Consider the following 25,191-nt stretch of genomic DNA (forward strand, 5'->3'; position numbering starts at 1 on the left):
TGCTCCTTTAATAAGAAAATAAGAGTGACAAAAAAGCTGGTACAAATAACCACCCATTTCATAGAAACAATCACACAACATCCCTCGAGGCTTCTGATTATAGATTTGGGTGACAGGTTCCCTTTAAAGGAACAATGCGAGGCTTTGCTGCGAGGAGTGGGAGGAATGGGGACAGCTCTGCAGATAAAAAAACACCCAAACTCTCTCTGGAAAACTTCAAACAGCTCCCGCATGGGGCAGCCTCCAAATCGCTGGGGGCAAATTCTATACTTCAGCTCATAGTCTCAGAACAGGACACAGGAACCTTCAAAGTCAAATTCACGGATGTCACCCCTGCCAGGACTTCAACAGCATAATTGTAACAGCAGGTCCTCTTCTCCTTGTTTATACCTTTTATAAGCAATATTACCCCAAGACAACCTGACATATGAGTTTTCGAACCATCTGCCCCAACATCAGCCCCAAAACCCTTGATCCCTGCCGAGTTGTGCCGTGACACAGTGCAAACGCTTGTTTATTTTAATATACATTATATGCCTCACAGTCCCTGCACACACTGGAGTTGTGCATGAACCCAGACCATCAGAGGTTAAAGAGTGATGGCTACAGTTGCATTAAAGCCCTGTTTGCTCTCACCTCACCGTGATGTCACCTCCTGCAGTAGTGCAAATATTTGGTGATATGTTCAAGCTGCATGTGAGCAACTACCCACCCCGGGGGCTCCTGGGCAATTCCCCTGCCGTGCCAGAGGATGAAAGGGATCTGGTTTGAAGAGCGGACTCTTGTGTTGTGGATATTGTTGGGGAATGGATCATATTATGTATCGGGAGTTATATTCATTGCTAATTGCAGATGCATTCTACCAAACTCTGATCAATCTGTTCCATCAGGGAATACATTTCTTTGATAAATAGGGTTTTCATTGTAGGCCGGTTCAGAGGTTTTACCCCAATGATTGTTTCACCATTCAGGTGCTTCCCCCCCATGGCTGTAGCTGCGTTTAGTGGTTTTACCCCGTGACAGCAGTGCGTTCGGAGGCTTCTCCCTGCAGGCGTTGCAGGCTCAGGCAGTGAAAAGCAGCTGAAAATCTTCTATTTTTGAAATGGAATCTCATTTAAATTTAGGGTAAAACCTGCAGGATTTATGAAACTTTGCTTAACACACAGCTGTGAAATGGTGCAGAGGACCATAAAAGATCCTGGTGATCTACAACCCGTTCTGCAGAGCATCACTACATAGCCTGTTCTAGATTCTACAGAGCATTTCCCGTGCTCTGAAATATTTCTAGATATTTATACCATTAAAATAGTAAAAATAAGGTAATTTTTTTGTACTACCAGGTAGTATCAATGTGTCAAGTGGTACATGTTTTTTCACCCCACTCATTAAGAAGCAGTCATAAACTCCCTACTCCTTCACTGACCCTGAATATCTCATTCCAACGTACCAGCGGGACCCTCACTGCTTGATTGCGCATGTGTTGTCTGGTGTGAGGTCCCTATAAACAAGGTGCTAGACCTCATTCCGGTGACCTCACTCCGGTGACCTGTGTCTGCGCCTCCGCTTACAGAAGGTCCCACATACAGGCGCCATTGTTCGCGGCTCCCGAAATCTTTGCCTCTTACGAGCAGGTGTAACCGTAAGCCACTCTTCAGCTCTGATCTTGCAGGCTCTTATTCTGGGAAAGTCGCTGAACCGAAAAGTTGATGCTTAGGGAACATTTTCGTTTAGTGTGGAGCGTGGCCTAATATTTGAGAAGCCAACATTTCCAAGGTCCTACTGCACACAATCCAAAATATCCTTATTAGATTCCTCTTCTCTTGAAGCCACTTTCCACCTAATTTTCACTCACAGCTGGTGGTTTTCTGCTCGTCCATTCCAGGAGCCTTACATGTGGATTTAGATGCTCCCCTTTGATGTTTGATCGATGCTTTTTTGCTACGTCACACATGGCCGGAGCCATAAGGAAGGCGCCAAGTTTTCCTTTAATGCAGAAAAGAGTTTCCTTTAATCCTAGTTTCGAGTAATTCTTCCCCGTTGATTCAGGAATATGTCCATATGGCGATGTAAATTGCTTACAGGTGTTAGAGCAGATGCGGCCACCAGATACAAGTTGAAGAGCAGGAGAGGTTGTTGACTATTGATGCTGTCTAATAGCTTTAATGTCTGTCTCTTTTTCCACAGGCCTGGTCTCTCTAACACCCTCATGATGGAATACCAGCCTCTCCCGGACTTCCAGCTCCACCGCAGCCCACTGCCCTATGGCCGGGAGGGTGGTATGGTGCCAAGCCTTGGAGACCCCCCACCCAGAGACAGGCACAGGGTGGTAAGGCACATAGCAGTGTATCAGCAGGAGAGTCTGGCTTTTGGGGGAGTTCCAACTCTGTGCAGTGACAGCCAGCTGGGGTACAGGACTACACATGTTCCCCTTACCACCGTTATCCCAGGAATGACTGGCCACGTACAGGAGCCGTGGGTCATGAGCTTCGAGAACAGAGAGGAGCCTTCATCCCCAACTGGAACCAGAAAAGAAGACTTCACTAAGGAGGAGAGAGGCAGAAAGAGCACAGAGCAAAGCGATGGAGACCAAACCCAGCACTCCTCATCATCGCCCCAATCGGAGAGCCCCAGAGTCATCAGCAGATCATCCCAAGGGTCGGAGAGAGCAAAATCTGCCTGTAAGTTGTCATAGTCTTCAGGTACGACAGACCAACAATTATACAGATAACAAGGGACTTTGAGATCGTTGCCTTGATCTAAAGAGAAAGAAATTGCCATTAGCTCTAACGAGACCAACGACTGATTAAGGTTTAAGTCTTTACAGCAGGAAAAATGGGCCGACTAATCGTGGAAAGAGGTCTATGTTTCTATGTAACTATAGGCATGGCTAAGGAAGGATGAATCCATATAGATTGTATCTCAAAGCCAATAATATTTCAGGGTCCATGGTTACCAGAGTCTCCAGTTTGCCCCTGTGTGTATTAGCTGAGACACGTAAGGTTAAAGATATCTATGGTTTTCTTTCTGCCTTTCTCAGGGCGTAAAATACGTCTCTATCTCCCAGACACGGCATCGGGAAACAGCCCTTCCACTCCCTCGGTGCTGGAGGACTCTGTCTTTTCAGAGCCTGAAGTTGTGGAACCTGCTGTGTCCGAGGTGAAGTTAGAACCTGAAGTCTTGGAGGTGACAGCTGTCTCGGGAAAGACAGAGCAGGAACGATGGAGATTTTCTGCTGCAGAGCTAATCGGCAAACTCCAACTAACCCAGCGCAGGAACAACTTCACTGCCCGGCTCGGCAAGTCCCTCTCCACCAAAATCACCTTAAGAGAAAGAGGAGCATCTGCCAGCCAAGAAGGTATTTGAAAACACATGGGCACATTCTATATGATATATACATAGATATTTGTTCAGGAAGCCTTTATTTATCCTCTGAAAAGTCTCTGTGTGACCCAGATATTCGGGATTAATACCGTTAGTGTCTCTGAAGGTAAATCTGGAAGAAGAGAGAGGAGATGTAACAGTGCAGGGGTGGCCAGCCTTCTCCAGCCGTCCTCCTGGGAGTCGGGCAACTCCTGGCTCAGGTAACAAAAGTAACTGATTGAGATTGGAAGGTATTTGTAAAGTGTTGCGTTTTAAGAAACATTATGAGAAGTTTCACTGTTTCGGTGGCTCACACTGCACATTCAAATGTCTCTTTGTTTGATTGTTTTAAGGAATTTCCGACACTTGGCCTTCAATTGTTCCAACAGAACGTACATTCTCTGCCTCCCCACTTTGTCCCAAAGCCAGGCGTTCTCTGCACTGGCCTGGAGGCTTATGGAGACTCTGTTTATCATTACAGGAATAAACTCACGGAGAGTGTGGAAGGGAATCCTGGAAGACCACCTAGCCAGGATAAAGAGAGTCCCCAAAATGAGAGATGTTCCCCCTGCGAAGACAAGCAGACCCCCTCAGTGGAGACCAGGTCACAGAGACGCAAGTCATACTGTGAAAGGAGACAGTCTCGCTTTCTCCTGAGCTGTAAGTGTATGTTACGTAAAAAGAAAAGAACTTCAATGTGGAGACCATTGTCGTTTACTACCTCTAATCCCACCATCGGTACATTTTCATTGTATCGCCCATCGAAAAAAAATATGTATATGTATTTTGTGGAATAAAAATCTAGCAATAATATTGTGCCGATGGAATAAAAACTGAGAAAATATACAGTGCCAATAATTCAGTTTTACGTTGGTAAATGTTACCAAGTGACATTCCGAGAGGCTCTAAGAAGAGGGCAGATCTTGCTGTGCGTCTCTCCTCGAGGCCTCTTAGTGAACGCAGCGCTGGCGTGATTTGCATGTGAATAGGGTCGGACGGTTTTCTCACCCCAAGGAGAGGTTTAGAACCAACTCTGAAGATAATCTTTTTTTAGCCTTTAATTTTAAATTGCCTAAAGCCATCGACTTCTTCTTCCTCAAACTGACACAGCCAAATACCGTGCAAACTGTTTGATCTCATAAGTGGTTAAGTGAACCTGCCACCAGAAAATTATTTTACGTTGGTTAAAGAGCACGAAAAGATTGGATACATTGTGCAAAGCAAAATGTGAAATGTTTCCAGAGACCCACAGAGCAGGTATAAGAGACGGGTTTCTTGGTTTGATAGATGGGTAGGGAGCAGGGTGTTTTAGGAGCGTTTCCTTGAGGGTGATCCGCGAGATTAATGAACGTTTTATATTTTTTCTGCACAACATTCAGCAATATTCCATGTTCTGTTCTCAAAATGCTGCTTTTCTTTATTGTAAGACTTTATGGCAGGTGATGGGGTGACATCGTTTTGATCATTCCTAAACAGATCACCTTTATCCTGCTTTTAACCCAGTGATTTTTTCTACTTAGCGATCCTATATCAGGAATACAGTGATGTAGCCATAAACCGGGAACTCCAAAGGCAGAAGCGAGAGGACCCCACGGCTGACGACGAGTACGCGTCGCCCAGTCCCAAGTCCAACCTGTCCCCCAGCAGCTCCTTCCGCTCCCAGCGATCTTCCCGAGGTTCCACCTTCTCCTTGTGGCAGGACATACCTGACGTTAGAGGCAGCGGCCTGCTAAACACGCTAACCGCCCAGGAGCGGAAACTACAAGAGGTTAGAACTCCCCACCCCATATATATATATATATACGGCTAATACAATGCATGGAAACAGGCGGGGTTATACATAGAGTATCTGTCGGGGTTATCTACGGTAGCATAGACACAAAAACGTATATCTCTGCTGTGCCCTGTTCGGAGCCTTTGTCTTTGTGCTTTCTATGTTTTTGGTCTCATGGTGGCACCATCCCTCTTGCTTCTTTTTTATGACCTGTTTACTACTGATCTCCTGCTTGCACTTAAGTCCTTGTTCTGCCTGAGGCAGCCATCACCTTATTTAAGCTGTAATTTGTGGCATTAGTCAAATGGCATAGGGTCAGGTCTCCAAAACATCACCTTAATGGGGGGTTTGGTTTCACTTGGGCTTCACTTGTGGTTTTTCAGATATATACATAAGTAAAGAGAACCGCAGTAATGGAATTCAGCAAAGCTGGGGATGCTCATAAAGCTCTCCTAACAAGTAGGTGAAAAGTGGCTGATGGGTTCATCTTATGGCTCTGTCTGTCTCTTAAGTTATAACCGCTGCTGAGTCCCAAAATCTGTACTTGTCTCGTCTTTACTTCTGCTTCCCCCGGTTTGTGTCCGTCGGTCATTATTTTGTGTCTGTTCAGGCCAAGTTTGAGTTGGTGACCTCGGAGGCCTCCTATGTAAACAGTCTCTCCATTGTGGTGGATCATTTCCTGAACTCGTCTGAGCTCAGCGAGTGTCTCGGTGCCCAGGAGAAACAGTGGCTCTTCTCCAAATTACCAGAAGTGAAGGAGATCAGCGAGAGGTTTGTAAATCTACCTTCCCACAAATGCCGTAGGAAATAAACTGCACAGGCAGACATTCAGAGACATAACTGTTACCAAGAATTATATTACTGCACAGTCCTGAAGCACTTGTCATGGGTATCTCTCTGGGTTTGGACTTGCAGGTTCTTGGCTGATCTGGAGGAAAGGCTGGAGGAAGACATTTTGAGGTTTGACGTGTGTGATATTGTCCTTCATCACTGCCCTGAACTGCGCCGGGTATACCTCCCTTATGTCACGAACCAGGCCTATCAGGAACAAACCTACCAGCGATTGCTGTAAGTGGATCCCACCTGGTCGGGTTGCTGCTGACATGACATTTCTCCGGAGGCTTTACAGGCTTTACAGAGACGCCCAGACATGGTCACTGATTCTTTTTTACATCTAGTTCTCTTACCACATTTGACAAAATCAGTCATCCGCCGTCGCCGTCTCTGTGGACCGTTGTGTGGCTTAATACTAGTTCTCTCTCGAAAGACTGACTTTTGATACTACTGACTGGTGACGTCGCTTTTTTTGTGTCTTAGGCTGGAGAACACACGGTTCCGAACAGTCCTGGCCAAGCTGGAAGAAGACCAAGTTTGCCAGCGGCTCCCTCTGACCTCCTTCCTGATCCTGCCCTTCCAGAGGATAATGCGCCTAAAAATGCTGGTGGAGGTAGCGACACTTCTGTAGTCTTTAACAATCCAGCCAAAATGTTTACTCTAGAAACCCAACATTTGGTGCTACTTTCTACTTTTCTAGTAACTATTAAAAAATCAGACTGGCTTCTAGAATTGCCTCCTAAATTCTACCTAACTGTTCAGGAGAGCCTTAGGGCAGATGTCACCAAAAGGTAGCTCTCCAGCTGTATATCCCCATGACTTTTTGATGACTAAACAGTGGCTGACGATCATGGGAGTTGTAGTTCACCAACAGCTAGAGAGCTCCAGGCTCGCCCCCAATGCCGTAGGGGGATTTCATCAGTCTGGTCCATGGAGTAGCACTCGTGAGAGTGAGCGGGTAGGCGTGACTCCTGTGCACATGGAATGAGTCTTCACATGCACGCATTCCGCATCGATAAATCCTTACACCTGTCACTTAAACTAAGCGTAAGGGGGATGCGTGAAGCCACCAAAGACTGGAAAACCATTTACTGAAGTCCAATATCACCACCATGTCCCATCAAAACGCTCATAACATGGATTAGTGCCAAAACATGCCTGGGCACAAAGTTCCTCTTAAAAGGACAACTTCAAATCTCTGCGTTTTTTCTGTATTTACGTGTCACATGTTTGTCTAGTAGCGCCACCTGGTGTTCAGATGTTTTAAAATAACAAAAACTCTCAAAACCTGATAATTTGAAAAGAGGCTACATTATTACAAATGAAGCGAGTGGTGCCTTTAATTAATTAGGCTTTGAGCCAGTGAATTCAGCACTGCAGACTAAGGCACAGTACTGAAACTTTCCAGTGTCAGATTGTTAGTCTGTTGTGGGTTTTTTGGGGCGTCTTTACAGTATGTCTCCATCCTGTGTGTCTCTACAGAACATACTAAAGCACACAGCCCCCGGATCCCAGAATGAAGACACGGCAAGCAAAGCCTTCACCGAACTGAAGAAGGTACCTCCTCATAATCTGAGCACTAATTACTAAGCTCGGTACTCACACTCTTGATGTGCAAAGGGCTCTAAACGCTTAATACATGAACCGTGGATTTACCTGATACCCGGATTTATTGGAGGTTTTAGACATTTTCATGAGTTTGGAATGGATAGATGGGACAGGCGCAAACTCAGCATTTAATATGCCAGTGCTATTATTATAAACAGATAATATCCGTATGTATGAACATACTTAGTGCAGACGGGAACCTGATTTCTCTATTTTTAGAGTCCGTCTCCCAGTCGGTTAGGGCACAGGAAGGTCTCAGTTGGGTGAGAGATAACAGGCAGGTGTTAGGCAGGTTCCTGCCCCGGGGCTGTTTGTATTACCAGGGTGTGAGCAGTTGCACATTAGTGAGAAGTCCTGTAGACCACATGTGAATCACAGATGTGGCCACAGGGTCACACAGCAGACATGTAACACTTAGCTCCTGTGTCCAGGAAGGGGCGACATTCTCACTAGAGATGGGGCTCTTATAAACATTCCGCACTGTCGTCCCTTGCAGTTGGTGAAGGAGTGCAATGCCAGTGTCCAATCAATGAAGAGAACCGAGGAGCTGATCCATCTGAACAAGAAGATCCACTTTGAAAGCAAGGTGAGTATGAATCACAGCAGAACCTGATCTTCAAGAGTTTAGGTGTGACCCCTGGTTACCTCCGAGTCTCCGGTACTTGAAAAGTTTAGGTGTGACCCCTGGTTACCTCCGGGTCTCTGGTATTTGAAGAGTTTAGGTGTGACCCCTGGTCACCTCTGGGTCTCCAGTACTTCAAGTGTTTAGGTGTGACCCCTGGTCACCTCCGGGTCGCCGGTATTTGAAGAGTTTAGGTGTGACCCCTGGTTACCTCCGGGTCTCCGGTACTTGAAGTGTTTAGGTGTGACCCCTGGTTAGCTCTGGGTCTCCGGTACTTGAAGAGTTTAGGTGTGACCCCTGGTTACCTCTGGGTCTCCGGTACTTGAAGTGTTTAGGTGTGACCCCTGGTTACCTCCGGGTCTCCGGTACTTGAAGAGTTTAGGTGTGACCCCTGGTTACCTCTGGGTCTCCGGTACTTGAAGAGTTTAGGTGTGACCCCTGGTTACCTCCGGTACTTGAAGTGTTTAGGTGTGACCCCTGGTTAGCTCTGGGTCTCCCGTACTTGAAGTGTTTAGTGTGACCCCTGGTTAGCTCTGGGTCTCCGGTACTTGAAGAGTTTAGGTGTGACCCCTGGTCACCTCTGGGTCTCCGTTATTTGAAGAGTTTAGGTGTGACCCCTGGTTAGCTCTGGGTCTCCGGTACTTGAAGAGTTTAGGTGTGACCCCTGGTCACCTCTGGGTCTCCGGTACTTGAAGAGTTTAGGTGTGACCCCTGGTTAGCTCTGGGTCTCCGGTACTTGAAGAGTTTAGGTGTGCTTACCCCTGGTCACCTCTGTGTCTCCGGTACTTGAAGAGTTTAGGTGTGACCCCTGGTCACCTCTGGGTCTCCGGTACTTGAAGAGTTTAGGTGTGACCCCTGGTTAGCTCTGGGTCTCCGGTACTTGAAGAGTTTAGGTGTGCTTACCCCTGGTCACCTCTGGGTCTCCGGTACTTGAAGAGTTTAGGTGTGCTTACCCCGGGTCTCCTGTCTTTGCAGATTTTCCCCCTTATCTCTCAGTCCCGCTGGCTGGTGAAACATGGAGAACTAACAGAACTGGACATGCAAATCCCTAACGCTGCAGGATCGCGATTTAAGCTCAGCCCGAGGGCAGTGTATCTGCATTTGTTTAACGACTGCCTGCTGCTGTCACGGCGGAAGGAGTAAGTGTCTGAGGGAATGTGTCGGATAAAATGAGAGTGTTACATTTCATTCAACCAAACAGAAAATCAGATCCTATGGGCTTATGCATTTTTGATTTATGGGATTGTGATATTCTTTTTACTCTTCTGTCCCTGACTTTATTTAATCTCTCCGGCCATTCCTCCATTGCTGTCTTCTGTGCCTGCAGGACGGGCCGTTTTGCGGTGTTTGCGCACGCTCCGCGGTGTGATCTCAAGGTGACCGATCTGAGCTGGAAACTTCAGGAGGTTCCAGGAGAAGTCTTCCATGTGCAGCTATGTCACGACCAGCGACCCAAGCATGAGATTCTGCTACGGGCACAGAGCGAGTGAGTAACAGGGAGCAGGAGGAGGAGGGGGGGTAAAACAGGACAAAAATGGGATTTTAACAATGGGAAAATATCATAAAAAGGGGAATGGTGGTCAACCATTCTTTCTATGAAATAATAATATGTGATGCATGGGAAAGGATACAGCATTGTAAAGAGATGAACAAAGAAAATCCGGACTGAAAAAAAGCTGATATTTGTATTAGAGCAATCTTCGAAAATAATGTTTCATTCCACCACTGATACTAAAAGAATTCAGAGTGACATTCTAAGAGGTATAGCTTAACCCTTTCAGGAATACACTTTCTGTGTTGTGATGTTCTCTAAGGAGTAAGTAGGATTTTCAGGATTTAATATATAACGAAGAAGAAGAGTACAAACAGTGAAATGTCTTCTCTTGTTGGATAGGAGCGAGAAGCTGAGGTGGATCTCTGCCATGTGCCCTTCCAGCGTCCCGGACCTGGAGCAACTGACAGAGAGCGAAGGTGCGTCCTCCTTGCACTGGGGTATCATGGGACCATTAGGCAAATCAGGAATGTGTATGACACAGTTTGTAAATCATCATTTGGGATTTCCTTTAAAATGGAAATAAAAAAGTATATATTAAAAGACCCATCGTATGCTGTCATAGGAGCCTGGGGTATAAATGTCTTTAGCTTCAGCAGGAAGCCCATAATCAGCGAGTGGATACAGTGTAGCCTGCAGGGTCCCCCCGATGGTCTATTCAGTAAACCATGGGGTTAGGCTGCACTGGTAGATGGCACTTCTTAGGGTAACCTGGGTGGCTTTTGCTGGCCACAGCCAGGGCTTATACGTTTACAGTGTGTTCTGATACCCCCAGATATACCCCAAGTCCAATGCATTAAAGGATACACAGCACAGGGGCATGATGAGCTGACTCTGGAGAAGGCCGATATCCTGAGGCTTACAGCAAAGACTAGCGACGGTGAGTAATGACCTGAATCCCACAGCTCTGGGATAGTAACCTCTGGATTCTGCATGATGGGAATCATAGTCCATGACAGCAAGTGTGTGTGCACAACCGTAACAGGTGAATTTATTTTACCAGCGTCCCAAACGCTGAGCCGGAGTGGCAAGATGCACCATACGTTAATTATATCAGTTGAGGGCATTTGTCAGGGGCGCAGACTTCCATTTCAGCACTTTTGGGGTCAGATTTCCGCACTAGGTGTTTTGGGGGGTAGCATGGAATAGATTCAGTACACATGCGTGTTCCACAATTAACATATTGTTTTCTTAGGATGGATGGAAGTTATTCGGCTCTCGGATGGCGAGAGAGGATGGATTCCCACCACGCATGTCGAGGAAATCACCAGTAAAAACGCCCGTCTTCGGAACCTAAGAGAAAACAAACGGATCAAACACGCGACGAGCAAACTAGAGAGAGACCCCCCTTAAAGGCGGACGCTGCTCTGTTACGTGCCTATTTGTGGGGTCACACCGCGTATGGACTAATACTAAATCCTGCACATTTCAAACAAAATGGCATACATTTCAACTCCCCGTCCGTTCGGCAGAATCACCCCACTTTGTGCCTAAACGGGGGGGGGGGCTTTTTGCCACTGTGGTGGGACTCACCACGAGGCGCATGTACAGAACATTCTTTATTCCCGGATCCACGCACCTATCGCATATGGCGGCTGCAGTTTTGTGAATATGTCACATTTCCAAAGTCCAGCTCAGACGGGTGGAAATTTAACTTTTTTTGGCCGTGGGGTGGGTGCAGGCACTTTATGGCACGCAGCCACGCTGTGATTATATGAGTGGCCTGCAACCTGCCCTGAATGTCCGCAGAGGGATTTATTGTGACTGCTTCTTTACAACAACGGCATAAAACTTGTGTAACGCAACCGATACTTCTGCTAAAAGTAGATGGCCAAAAACACAAAAAAATATACACGTAGTCACATGCACTGTGAGTGTAGGTCAGTTTTGCTCTAGGAGATGCATGCGAAGATCTCTAAACTGTAGTATATTAAACTGGGAGATCACATCAGTCTCTTGCCCTGCCTCTATTGGGTGTGTGGATTATGTTGGTGAAACTGTAAATAGATGTCTGATTCATGTGTAATTAAACTTGGTTCTGACTGACTAATTTGACTGCACGTCAGGAATATTCCTCAATGTAAAGTCGAAGTGGACCAGCCTGACCCCAGCATGGATTATCCTGGCTCCGGCATGGTTCTGCCCGGCCCTGGCATGGTTCTGCCCGGCCCCGGCATGGTTCTGCCCGGCCCCGGCATGGTTCTGCCCGGCCCCGGCATGGTTCTGCCCGGCTCCGGCATGGTTCTGCCCGGCTCCGCCATGGGTTAGCCCCACTCTGGAGTGATGTTTTTAACTCGGGGTTACTTTCAGAGTTAATGCCACCAAGGCAGGAACCAGGATAGGGACAGGATGGGAATAAATATTCAGAAAACAGCACTAGGTGGCGCTGTAGGAACGCACATTTACATCATACTGGGAAAATGAAACCAGTAACCACCAGTTTAAAGCTGTATGATGCCAATAATGTGCCCCTGACAATCTGCCCCTTATACTGAGAGCCTGTTTTGCTGTGAGAATTTGCCCCTTCACCTAAAGAGTTGCAGAAAATCTTGCAAGACATAATGCTGGTCCTTGTTTTTGGTTCAATTAACAATACTCTTCAGTGGCATAGAGCCATTAAACCCAACCGGTAGCGACACTGTACTGACCAGCTCACATTCTGCCGGTCAGTGCATATGGCTACATGGTTTTCCCCAAGTGTCATCCTGAAAACCCGGGGTGTGGAGCTGGATCCGTGCTGCACACCCCATACTCTGGTATGTCTGGGAGCTGTAGTCACCCTGCACCATGGCCGCTGGGCTCCCCCATCTTGGGTCTGGGTCGAGCTGATACGTTTGGGGGCCAGGTTGATCTATCCTGCGGCCAGGCCAATCCAACCGGGCCAGGTCAATCCAACTAGGGGCCGGGGTTTCTTGCCAACCATCCACTGGCCTCAGCCTGAAATTACTTAAACCCAAACTGTGTGCAGCTTGACCCTCCCCTGGGTGAGAGGTACTGGTGTTGGTTTTGTGTTGGGGGTTGATGTCATTTTTTTATTTTATTTTATTTTATTAAGCTGGGCTCTGGTTGTGGTCTCATTGGGTTTTTATTCTGAGGGGCTTGTGTTAAGTTTATTGTGGCCGGGGGTTCCGGGCTTGTGGTCTGTGTGGGGTTCTCCAGTTAGGTGCCCAGGCTCCTGGCTTCATGATGTCCATGGAGGGGGACCTGGAAGTACCCCATATCCTCATATTCTTATCTGCTGGGGTCTCTGTAAAGGATGTATTACCATTTACTGGTTTATATAGCACCCTCCTATTCTGCAGCAGTGTACAAATGGGTGAACCGGACAAGTATCACATAATGTAACAAAGAGTGAGGGGGGGGACTGCGCTTAAGAATTAGGGAGTCTCCAGTTACCCTGGAACAATGGCTTACTGAGCAACTACAAAATGTGGTGCATCTGCTGCCCAGGTGGACTGGAGTCTGGTATCCCAGGGCATGTGCTGGCAACTCTCAGTAAAGTAGTAGTCACAGATCTTGGGCGTTAATTAGACTAACTGGGTTATTAATTAGGCTAACTGGGTTACGCAGCTGAGGTGTCCGTGTCTTTCTCCGGCCAGACGTGGTGATGTTCTGCAGGAAACGTTCCTTCGCGGATTCTCCTCCTCAGGTGGAGGTGACTGTTAAGCGGTGTGCCTCCTGTCCAGAGTCCTGCAAGCCTCTCGGCAACCTGCACAGAAGCCGGGAATGCCAGCGTTTACTACCGGGCCTGTTTCAGGCCAAGAGATCCAGCAAGAGGTTCTTCGGCTTGAAGTGGAGTTCCGTGGACGACGTCTGCCTGCATGTTGCGAGCGCTCAGCCCCCGGGTGCACTGGGTCACATTGAAGGTGAGCGGGACGTGGGGGCATGAAGGTGGCGTCAAACTATGTGTCTCTGATCTAAACAGCTTGCACTTGTTATGGCTGGGTACAGCGTATCTATTTTGTTTTCCTAACTTGTGAAGATAACGGATAACGCGGCTGATTCCTGACTGCTTATTGTGCGGGGAATTGAGCACCAATGTCAGCTGGTCCTGGTTAATACGTGATCTGCAGATGCATGTTATTCCGCACCCCGTGGTACACCCTTTCACTGTTACTGAACTATATTTCTTCCCATTAGTTGTATTGCTGCGTGTCCCCTGCTGACCTCTGCCCCCTTTCCTGTATTTATTTCCTGCTTTACAAGGGTCTCCTGACACTAATGTTACATCTGTGGCTAATTCAATCAGCCGCTGTACTACGGGAAGTTACTAATAAAGCCATATCCTCTTACACAGGACGGCTGCTTCCCAGCTGCCCCACACGCTGACCTCTGCCACAGGTCACCTTCACCCAGATACATTAAACATGCAACACAGAGCCTTGCTCACCTGTGTCCAAGCAGGTAGGACAAACCTCTAGCGGCTTCAAGCAGAGGCAGCTCTCTCCCTGCCAATTGACCAAACATTCAAAATCTAAGGGTATTCATTATGAATGGGGGTCCCCCTCCAATGCCTTTGGGGCAGACCGCATATATCATGAGCCCCTGATATATCTGATATGGAGGGTGTTGCGTTATTGTTTTATATAGCCCTGTCATATTCAGTAGCGCTGTACAATGGGTTAATCCATTATAACATAACACTTATTGATAAAAGGGATTTTAGTGCAAAGCCTAAAACGTGGTCCTCTACTGATTGGGCCATTCAATTGGTTGCTATGGTGATAAGACCGCTTTTCCAACTTTGCAACTGAATCGCTCTTTATGCGTGACCGGCGCTCCATGCAAAACCTGGTTTCTGCATCTCGTTTTTCCCAATTAAATGAATGATCCTTAATGCATTTATGGGGACAGCTTCCACGTCAGGTTTAATTTTGTAGACACCCAAGGCTAGGCCCCCCCCCCCCCCCGGCTGCGATGGGTTCCCAGAATCCCGAGCTTGTCTTCTTCCGCTCAGATAATTGCTCTGTAGAAATTCCAGCGACCGTGAATGGTCCATCTGCACAAAGAACCTCTCTGATCGGCAGCCGTTCCGGTCTGATTATTAACGTTGCATTATGAAGACCATCAGAGAAGTCTCCGCCGATCACATCCTCTGCATGCAGGCTGACCTTGGCCTCAACCTGTAGAAAAGGTAGCACTAATAACCCTTTAATAGCTGAAGTGTGGGAGGCTATCCTCTCCAGGGTCAGAATGCTGATATACCCCCACACTTAAAAACCCTGAAGATGAGACAATCTTCCTCCTGCTTTCAAACTGATGTTTGCCCTCTGGGGTAAATCCTGTTCTGCCGCAAATAACTCTATAAATAAAGTTCAATGGTCATTCCAAGAATCAGAACCTCGGGAAGACTGTGGACGGTCACTAAAGCTCTCTAGGAAGATCAGTTAAGAACTCAAATGCCTAGGAGGCAGCTGGGGGGGGGGGGGGTCTGTCTCACAGGACGACTGATCCCACCATCTGTGCTAAAGAGGCGTTACTGGGGTCCCTGCGCTTTTGTGAATTGATTATGATAAATTATGAGTCGGTGAGTTTGAGGAAATGGAAAATGTGTCAATAACTACTTTGTGGGAACCATTTATATGTTGTCTTTCAGAAGGTAATTTTATTGCCCCCAAAGTCTTCTCCAACCCTCTGTATCAGCCACCTGAGAGCACGGATCCTCCACAGACTACTCCAAATGAGAGCACGGATCCTCCACAGACTACCCCAAAGGGATTGCCAATGCCAAGTGTGACCATTACTCGATCCCCTTCTGAAACCTCACTGCAAAAAGAGAAGATAGATGGAGAGTCCACAGTCACGAACCCCAAACTGATGACAACTGAGGCTTTGGAGCCCAGGTAGGAATGTAACTAGCGCCAGGCGGCTCTATCAGGAGATAACGGCTGATGTGCTGTGTGACTCCAGAATGAAGAAGTAGCCTTAGCTTTAGGCTTCTCTAGCAGCCTCTGTGTTGGGTATATATTTCCTACCTTATAACGATTTAAAGAGGACATTGTAACTTGTTGATGTTGGCGAAACCATGGGAAAGTAGACTGAATTTTTCATGTTTTTTTGTGTTTCTCGAGATTGTTCAAGATGGAATCCTGTCGATGGAAAAGGAAAGAGTCCAAATTTGTCCACACTCGTGAGTAGATGTCTCTTCATTAGCTGTCCACTTTGCTCATTATTTGCACGTTTAGTATTTTTGTCTCTCGTTTTCCTCTAGAGCCTCTGTACCAGGATTACTGGCTTCATCATACAAAACCACACCAAGATGCAGCTTCCGTTTTGTCGGTGGATGCCTCCCTCTCCTTCACTGGCCTCTTATCTTCCTCTCTTCTCGGGGGGTCTTCCGGCCATATCTACCACAGAGAATACACTTCTAAATTGTGGCAAGACTTGCCGGAGGTGAAGGGCCAGGATATTTTAGAAAGATTCAATGCCCGCCAGCGGTGGCTTCAGGAGGTACTGGGATAGGAATCAGGAGAAATTTAATGTCTAATTATGGAATGCTAACATTGTTATGATCCAAGTGACAAGGAAGAAAAGACCACTTTGTTTCCGACAAAAATAAAATAAATTTTTTTTTTTCTTTCCCCCCCCCGTTAACACCTGGCATGTCCTTATTTTCTCACCTTGTTTTGTGTCTTGTCTTTATTGTAGGCGATCTTTGAAGTTGTGACCTCTGAGGCCTCTTATCAGCGCAGTCTCTCGGTTGCAGTCTTTCATTTCCAGAAATCTCACAAACTTTCCGAATGTCTGGTCACCACAGACCAGCACACGCTCTTCTCCAACCTGGCTGGAGTCAGGGATGTCAGTGAGAGGTGCGTATTATGGATCCCCTGCCTTGAGATACTGGTGGACACTAATCCCATCTGCTACTGAATGTGGACCAAATCCTTCACTTAGAGTTATAGACCACATAACGATATTAAAAGGGTCTAATACTATACATTACACATTTGTCCTGTGCATTTACAGGTAAAAGCCCAATATCACAGAGATTAGAAATTGTGGAAAGTCACCCAACTGAAGAAGGGTTTCCATGAGAAACCTCCCACCTAGCTCCTTGTGTCCCTCCTTGGCTCATGTGTCCCATCCTGTGTCCACAGGTTCCTTCTGGATCTAGAAGATGCTTTTGAGAAGGATGTCTTTCTGAGTGAGATTGGGGACCTGATCCTGCGGCACTGTCCGGCCTTTCACCGCGTCTATGTGCCATACGTTACCAACCAGATGTATCAAGAGAAGTTAATGCAGCAACTGGTGTAAGCAACAGGGGTCAAGCTTGGCTTTCTCTTATTGCATAAACTATATCCCTGTAGTAAAAGGCAAGGTGTCACTGGCAACCAGTATTTTGTATGAACATTCCATTTTCAGTTATATAAACGGTAAAATAAGGTTACCTGGGACAATCTTCTTCCTTGGTGGACTACAGAGTGTAGTGATGTCAGCACCAACCCTAACCCAAAATTACCTAGTTTGAAGGTTAACACCAATTATTTATGTAATACATATAAGTGAAATCAATGGTCCAACTGTTCTGGAATGTTATGAAGGAAGCCTACATGTTCCTTGACTTGTCTTCCTTTACGTGATAAGCAGAGAGAATGGGAAGTTTCTGCAGGTTTTACGGAAGCTGGAGGAGCAGCCCGTGTGCAAGAGACAACTACTCAAATCCTTCCTCGTCCTTCCCTTTCAGAGGATAACCCGGCTGAAGATCTTGCTGGAGGTCAGTATTGGCTGTGACACTGGGGTATCTCTAGTAGATGACGATGCTAAACATGTTACTAAACATTAATGTAAATCTAACAACCTCCTTCTCACACAGAATATCCTGAAGCTGGTACAAGAAGACTCCAATTTCAAAAATGCCATCAGAAAAGCTCTAGCTGCTGTTGGCCAGGTCAGTAGCTGCTTCCTCTACCGTCACCCAACCTCTAAGGTTATTAAAGTGGTTCCTATTTTAGCGCAGGTTGTTTTAATATTTGCAGTTGTGACTGCATGGGGAATCTAGTCCTGTGTGAGGTTCAACATTGTGAACTAAGACTCGTAGAGTGGCTTTCCCTTGGATATCTAGTGCAGGTTCATTGCTTTGTGCATCCTTCAGATTGTGTCCGAATGCAATGAGGGTGTGAGGAGCATGATGCAGACTGAGGAGCTGGTCTTGCTGGAGAAGAAGGTGGAATTCATCAACACCAAGGTGACATTTTAATCTAATTTCTTAATAAAGTTACTCTTCCCTTTCAGTGTTTGCTTTTAAAGGGTTCCTCTCTTGGAAACCCATTGTTGCCTCTCTGTAGCATTGATGGTCTGCTTGATGGCATTCCAGATAGGGTTAAGGTTCTACAGGGCTCTGAAGAATCCCACCTGCCAATCCTTGCACGTAATTATAACTTTGTGGATGCTGCAATAATAGTATAGAGCCCTGTGTTGTTGCCCGTGGTGCCTCCCACATTCCCATGGGACATTCATGTATTCGTTTTTATTGTAGTCTTTTCCACTCATCTCACGGGGCAGGAAGCTCCTCCAGCATGGTGCGTTAGCGCAGATATTGTTCCAAGAAATGGGAGTTGCTCACCGTGCTCGTCTGTCAACCAAACCACTCTACCTCCACCTCTTCAGTGACCTCCTGTTGCTCTCCAGCAAAACAGAGTGAGTGCCCCTCGGGGGAGGAAGCTGGTATATCGGCCTCTAGTGAGAGCCTAGCGTGTGTGCCCATAAACAAAAGTTTAAAAAAGCAAGTTGATTTCACCAGCGGCTCTTAGTGTCCTGTGCCTCTCTATATTTTGCCCCCTTAGGCTTGTTTTAATAGTTAATTCATGATTCTTCAAATGAGCTCATCCAGTTTTTGGACAATGCCCATAATCCCTCAGCAAGGATGCTAGTAATTGATAACTGGATTTATGGGTGGGAATTCTGCTGTTATGTCCTGCCTAACATGATGTGTGGTTCGGGTCCCTTCCACGTCTTCTGTCTCTGCCCCGGTAGGCGCGCTCATTTTTGGGTTCAGGAATGTTTGGTTTTGTACAGAATCTCAATAAGGTTCCCCTTGCTCCGCTGTATCGTTCATGCTGCTTTCTTCCATAACAGCAACGGACGCTTCTTGGTGACGGATTATGCCAGTCGAGGGCAAGTAAAGGCAGACCATGTAAAAGCCAAGGCCCTGGGGCTGCCCAACCTGGCCTTCCTGCTCCGGCTCTGCCGCAATCATGCCGGGACCAGTTGCGAACTAATCCTTGAAGCCAGCAGTGAGTGAGTAAGCTGGACTCTGTGCGAGACTCCAACCTTCCCGTACAAATATATCTGGTACACCGGGGTCTTGGTTACATGTTGCATTCTTTACCCACCGGCATGGCGGCTGCTACATCGTACCAACTACTGTGCTTTTCTCTGTTCTCTAGGACAGAGAAGCAGCATTGGATTTCTGTAATAACCAACCAGATGTCTAATGAATCAAACTGCTGAGTGAGAAATGCCAAAACGTTCCGGTAAGGGGGTACATAATATCTGGGTCTAGTTACCAAAGGTCGGGCAGCTTTGTTCTGGTGGGGGAACGTCACCTCGTTGTCCACGTGATCTGAATGCCCAATCTCCCCGCAGTCATCCTGCTAACACGGTGGCTTCCAAGATAACCTATCTAGGGAGAGTTATTTTTATCATCATGTGCAGAGCTGTCTATTTTGAAGTCCCTAAACAGTGCTTTACATTAGGCTTCAGATTTAATCTACAGCCTCAAAGCCTGCAGCAGAGCGGTCTCAGAAGACATGTATTCAACAGACCATGATCGTGACGGAGAAAATGTATCGGTCTGAGTCTTGCAATCTGGAAAAATTATGTTCAAGTGTTCTGAGACCACACTGGAGGAAACTAGCACTCATCACAGGTCCCTCTAACAAAAGGACTTCAAAACGGCACAGCAATGCCATAAAGCAACGTCCTACAGCTGTCTCTAAGTATTTTTGACATTAGCCTACAGAAGATTAGACATAAATAACTTTCCCGTTACAAACACTCATTTAAATAAGGAATTCAGCTTGTTTTTTGGTATTGTTTATTGGGAAGCTGATCTTTAGCGAGTCACTGAGGATCTCTAGACTGGGTTATAGTTTACATATCTGGAATATTTTGTTTTTATAGGTGGCTTCAGCGTGTGGGCAGCACTGATCCGGTTAACTGATTTGGTTAAAGATTATAGGCTTCCAGTACCACCAGGGCCGGTGAGTGATCACTACCATGTCAAAGTCCAATTTTTCTCTGGATCCTTTGATATTTTGCTGGACTAAGCGAAGAGCCCAGCATCTAAAATATGGTGGCCGCCACCATCCATCTTGAACATTTTCTTTACGGACCAAAAGTATGTTGTGTGTTTTGGAAAGTGATGTGTGTTTTGGGGCATTTTGGGCACATGAGGTGGGTGGAGCCTGTCCCAGACCATGATCTGCTGCGAATATTTATTGTCCTTCCATCCAGGACTGAAAAACCGGTGTCTTCCTTCTGTCTAATCTTTCTGTAAATTCTATCATGTCCTGGCCACGTTATGTCAATTTTTCCTGGGAACATGGCTCCTAATCAGCTCTTTATGTCTGTGCAGTATGTGAATGGTCAGAAATTACCCAATATCACTAGTTCCTCATTAGGACACAGTGACTTTCCCAAGAATAATGATCAAGAAAACACGATATTGCCCATTTTGATATTTAATTTGGGACAGGGGTCTAGGCTGCTGGTGCAAAGACTTTAAATACCAGCGGCCGAGTCCTGACCTGTGACTTCTGATACCTCTTACCTTTTTAGATTAACCACCTCGAATATGTTATGTTATTGGTGTTATGTCGGCAATACGTAATCAGCTGTAAGTGTTGTAATAAACCTATTTTTAAAAAAATGCTGAGTCTTTTGTCTGATTACATCTGACCCACTTTACAGTCCATAACACCAGGGGGACTCGGGTACCAAATGCGAGTAGTTTAAAGCATTTTTGTCAGTACCTGGCACAAGCAGTAGAGGGCAGCAGTGAGCTGTTTATTATTTTCAGTTCACGGCACAGGTGATGCAGGAATGTAACACTCTATTACTCGGATTTATGAAGTTTGCCAAGTTTCATAGTTCTGCATTTGGATGTCACCCGGCACACGTGTTAAGCCTCTGGTAAGTGTTTGTATCTGGTTTATAAGCCTGCCAGGTGCATCATTTGGGAACAAGATAAGTTTTTATAATGAGATGCTGCGAGTGTTTATAAAGTGATAGTTTCTTATGAAAACAAGTTGTATAAATTGAGGGAACAGTCGCCTGGCACAGAGGGATTGTCTTATCGGTTGCGTAACGCATGGCTGAAGGGTAGTTCATAACAAAGGCTCCCGCAGCACCGCTTATTGCAGGGAAGCATGGATGGCTTCTGCCCCTGACACGGTAATTTAGGGTATCTGCCGCCATTACATTAAGCACACACTAACCCTGGTCATCTTCCTACTGATCAGCATTTGTTCCAGCTCAATGATTTTACATTATCCAAGAGCAGCTTGCTGATTGAACCATACATTATACAGGGCTGACTAAGCACTTCCTGCAGAAGCTCCTCAGGGGTTGGGCCTGCATGAGGTCAGGGAGAGGAAATTTTGTTGGACCATAACTCTACAAAATAGGTGAACGAAATGTGGACTGCCATCGGTATAAAACACTGTAGTGACGCCGAATACCCATGGACGTGCGTCAGTACGGTCATACAGCAGGTCCCTGGAGGGCATCATGGCTTGGCACGGGGCACTATTTGAAACACCTGAGGGGCCTCCATTCCATCCCAGGTGCTCCAGCTGCTACTGGGCAAGGACTGGCCCGTTTCTGAGTCTATAGTGAAGAAGCTCAATCAGGGTTTTTTTTTTTACTGATCCCCAAAAAACCAAGCAAGAGAGCGCTGCTACGACTGACAAATGGATGTCTGAACATGTAAAGGGAGAAACTCCCCTATTTGATTATTTATAACTCCCAGAAAATCAGTTCAAAGCCAGGATCTAGAAAATAACTGAACCCTTTACCTTCTGGCACTAACATGAGTGCTCCAGGCACATGGAACCATGGATATGTGTGAGCCAATGGTCTAAAGCTGTTCCCTTAGTCTGATGTACAGGTGGGGATGCTGGGAGTTCCCCAGTTACTGGAGCAGGGCGGCTTCTCTTATTATGGAACTGTGCTCTAATCTCCCGATATTGCGGAATAAATTGGAAGAAAGCTTTCATTTGATTTTTGAGCAGAGTTTTGCCGAACACAATTATGTTGGGTGAAACTCCCTTAATCTCTATTGTGAGAACATTCCATGGTGGAATTTCTAAGAACCGTTCTCACACAAACCACCGTGACAGTTTTATGATGGTCCTTAACTCCCTTAAACTGTGTAAATTTCCCGATCAATGTTTTCAGTTCTCATTTGATGTGCTATTTATCGTCTCTGCCTTATTAGAAATCCACTAACCAAAAAACCTTCAGAAACCCCATCTCACTGCTTTATCTTCATTTACTTATGAAAATTCCATTGGACGCTACCAGGTTGTACATTTAATATTATCCGAGCCTGACGCTACAACTCTCGTTAGATCCGATCGTAAGAAGACTGAATGTCACGTGATTTTTATTAATTCCAGCCTGATTATTATGTTATCCACAACTGGGGGCCAAAGCACCCCATTGTATCCGAGGGCAAAGTAAAGAAATAGTTAAGAAAAAAGTGAACTGTTGGAAAAATCTAATTTTTTTTTTTTAATTTTGATTCGGCTGAAATCCATCTTTGAAGTCACGGTTTGGCTCGGGGCGGTGGTTTTCCTTCTCCTGTTTGAAGCTCAGTAATTTGTCCCAGCTGCCGACTCCACCACAATCCAAACTGCCAGGTGTTTGCGCCATGACCCGCTTGGATCCGTACGACGGCGCATCCGCCAACGGATTCGCCTTCTGATAAACTAATTACTGCGCCACGGACTCCACTGCAAATATCTTAAATAACGCGTATATTATTTATCTAAGCTCCCGTCTGTACAGAGAGGTGATTTACTCGCATGGAAAGTATTTCTACAGCCGTATCATAAAAGGCAGGATTTATTTCTTCCGTGCAGACCTGGAGCGATGGCTGCCAATTCCATAATGCGTTGGCCAGGAATGTCACGCGTTTAATGTCCACAGCGTCCTACGGAGATTGCTGACGCTGGAATGTCTGGCGTCAGATACGCTGCTCTGTCCCCGAGTGATCCATCATCTTTGATCAGCCGGCGTTAAACACCCATCCGTCCCCTCGCTTTTCAGCCCTGACACATGTAACTCATCGGCCCCTTTCATGTGTGTTGTATGTGGCAAGCTGTGGGCCTGCAGGGAGAGCCCAACGTATGATGGAGCATCGGCGGCCTGTCCCATCCATCACCTTCCATTCTCCTGTGATGGAGAAACTGTCTGCTTAATCCGCTCTCCCCTCTCTGCAGGCCAGGTCTTCAATCACAGCCTCTGTGACAAGGGTCCGGCTTTCACCTCTGCTTTTCTAATGCGTAATCGCTGAGCACATGCCTTCCAGAAACCCTCCACTTTTCACGTAAAGTTTGGTATGTTTTTTTTACTCATTGGAAGGTGCAAATAGAAGCTCTAACCCCATAACATGCTGGTGTTTAGAAAAAGAGGCCAACTCATCTACTGAAGAGGAACAGAGGAACATACTCAAACCTAACACAGGGATCGGGGCACAAACATGAAGATTTCACTTCTTTTGGCTGCAGAAATTTTTGCAGGAAAGACAACAGTAACTTTGTAGCTAACAATGTCTTCCAACTTCAGTTTAAGGTAGAAAAGTCTGCTCAGCTCTGATTAAAAAGACATCGGAAAACCTTAATCTTGTGTGACTTTCAACCCAAACCGCGCTGGCACCATGGCCTGTACCAGCGTTATTCCTGAAGGACACAAATCTCAGATACATTGTAGAAAGTTTGAATCGATTTACACGGTTTAACAAAAAAAGGATTTTTCCGGCAGGTCGAGGAATCTCTGAACTGTCTCTGTAACTGTAAGCTTTGGGGAATCTCTTCTCCCTCTGAACTGTCTCTTTAACTGTAAGCTTTGAGGAACCTCTTCTCCTTCTGAACTGTCTCTTTAACTGTAAACTTTGGGGAATCTCTTCTCCCTCTGAACTGTCTCTGTAACTGTAAGCTTTGAGAAATCGTATCTACTGAACTGTCTCTTTAACTGTAAGCTTTGAGGAACCTCTTCTCCTTCTGAACTGTCTCTTTGACTGTAAGCTTTGGGGGTTAACCCCTTGTCTCCTTGGAAGTTTGCAAAGCATTGCTTTAGGCTCCTTTCATGGTAACGAGATGGGGTGTGGGAGATAACAGGTCTCTTTGTGTTTGGCAAAGTTCTCCCAAAACTGCTCAGAGTTGAATGTGAAAAGCAGGCTCTTCATGCATTTAAATCAGGGCATAATTACCTGCGCATGGCAACCAGTGAGCTGAAGAGGTGTGGGAGGTTTGTGACCCTTAGCCGGAGGTCCCTGAATATTCATGGGACTGCTCACCTTCCCGAAGTAACACAGGCCTCTTTCTAACAATTGAGAAGTATGGTTCACGGGCCATAAAAAGCACCATTCTGCCTTTTTCACAAGCACTTGTTAGGGGGCTGGGGGGAGGGTGGGGGCAAATGTCTTTAAAGGTTTAGGGGCTTGTTAGGCTGGGCACACAGACCTGAGCATGTGGCCACTTCCTCTCACAGTTTGTTGTATGCGGCAATAAAGCACTTCACAAATTGGGCTGCAATCCGGTCATCATCACAGATGCAGGGTGCAATTACCCCTGGCGCTTTATACTGGAATAACTGGTAATCTATATCCGTAAAGGCTTTAGTGCCTTACACAGACTCAAATAAAACAGACCTACAGTTTAACCCTCTGTGTATCAGACGGGTGCTTAGTGCAGTCACGTGATGGACTAGACCTCTGTACCATGTCCCTTCCCTGTTAGAGTGCAAGCCCCTAGACCAAGCCTCAGTAATCTGCTGTGTCTGGCTCAGCATTAGATACGGTAACAAGCATTTACAAACATGTCCATGATAGCGAGACGCGAGATACGATCTGTTCCTGTAAAACGGATAGGGAGCTGAGGACTTTCAACACCAGGGAGGTAAGCGACATATTACCCACTATTCCACCCTGAAAGCCAGTTACAGGCTTGAGATACAAAAACAGACAAAGAAACCGCTGAAAAACATTTCTAAGTATTTATAGTTTTAAATAATGTTGTTATTTACAAAGTCTAATGTTTTTTGGCCAAATCATAGCATTATATTGATTACAGACACCGGCTGAGCTTCCACAGAGACATCGGTCGCCGGTGGGACGCAGTTAAATCACACTCGTGTAGGACGAGACATTTAAATCCCACATGAGTGCAGAGAGGTTCCCTTGCTGTGGACCTCATGTCCCTTCTGTCCCAAGGTGAC

General features: G+C 46.3%; 1 protein-coding gene across 1 annotated transcript; it reads left to right on the forward strand.

Annotated features, from left to right (window-relative positions):
• Positions 1 to 645: 645 nt before the first annotated feature.
• ARHGEF19 (Rho guanine nucleotide exchange factor 19) lies at positions 646 to 11,103 on the forward strand. The gene is made up of 17 exons (XM_089497088.1): positions 646 to 765; positions 1,571 to 1,686; positions 2,185 to 2,678; positions 3,038 to 3,355; positions 3,488 to 3,581; positions 3,842 to 4,020; positions 4,881 to 5,128; positions 5,745 to 5,905; positions 6,050 to 6,202; positions 6,452 to 6,581; positions 7,451 to 7,525; positions 8,073 to 8,162; positions 9,174 to 9,337; positions 9,526 to 9,684; positions 10,093 to 10,169; positions 10,526 to 10,630; positions 10,946 to 11,103. Exons 1-17 carry the CDS (start codon positions 646 to 648, stop codon positions 11,101 to 11,103), a joined length of 2,841 nt encoding a protein of 946 aa, XP_089353214.1.
• Positions 11,104 to 25,191: the final 14,088 nt, after the last annotated feature.

Source organism: Sceloporus occidentalis, unplaced genomic scaffold (genome assembly GCF_023333645.1).
Source record: "Sceloporus occidentalis isolate IW3139 unplaced genomic scaffold, rSceOcc1.0.p SCAF_98, whole genome shotgun sequence".
NCBI lineage: Eukaryota > Metazoa > Chordata > Lepidosauria > Squamata > Phrynosomatidae > Sceloporus > Sceloporus occidentalis.

Excerpts from the sequence above, each read along its gene's own strand:
- ARHGEF19 (XM_089497088.1), top strand. The coding sequence starts at position 646 with ATGTCACCTCCTGCAGTAGTGCAAATATTTGGTGATATGTTCAAGCTG. Across the intron at positions 1,687-2,184 it reads CAGGCTCTTATTCTGGGAAA|GCCTGGTCTCTCTAACACCC; the intron begins GTCGCTGAACCG and ends CTTTTTCCACAG. Across the intron at positions 5,906-6,049 it reads GTGAAGGAGATCAGCGAGAG|GTTCTTGGCTGATCTGGAGG; the intron begins GTTTGTAAATCT and ends TTGGACTTGCAG.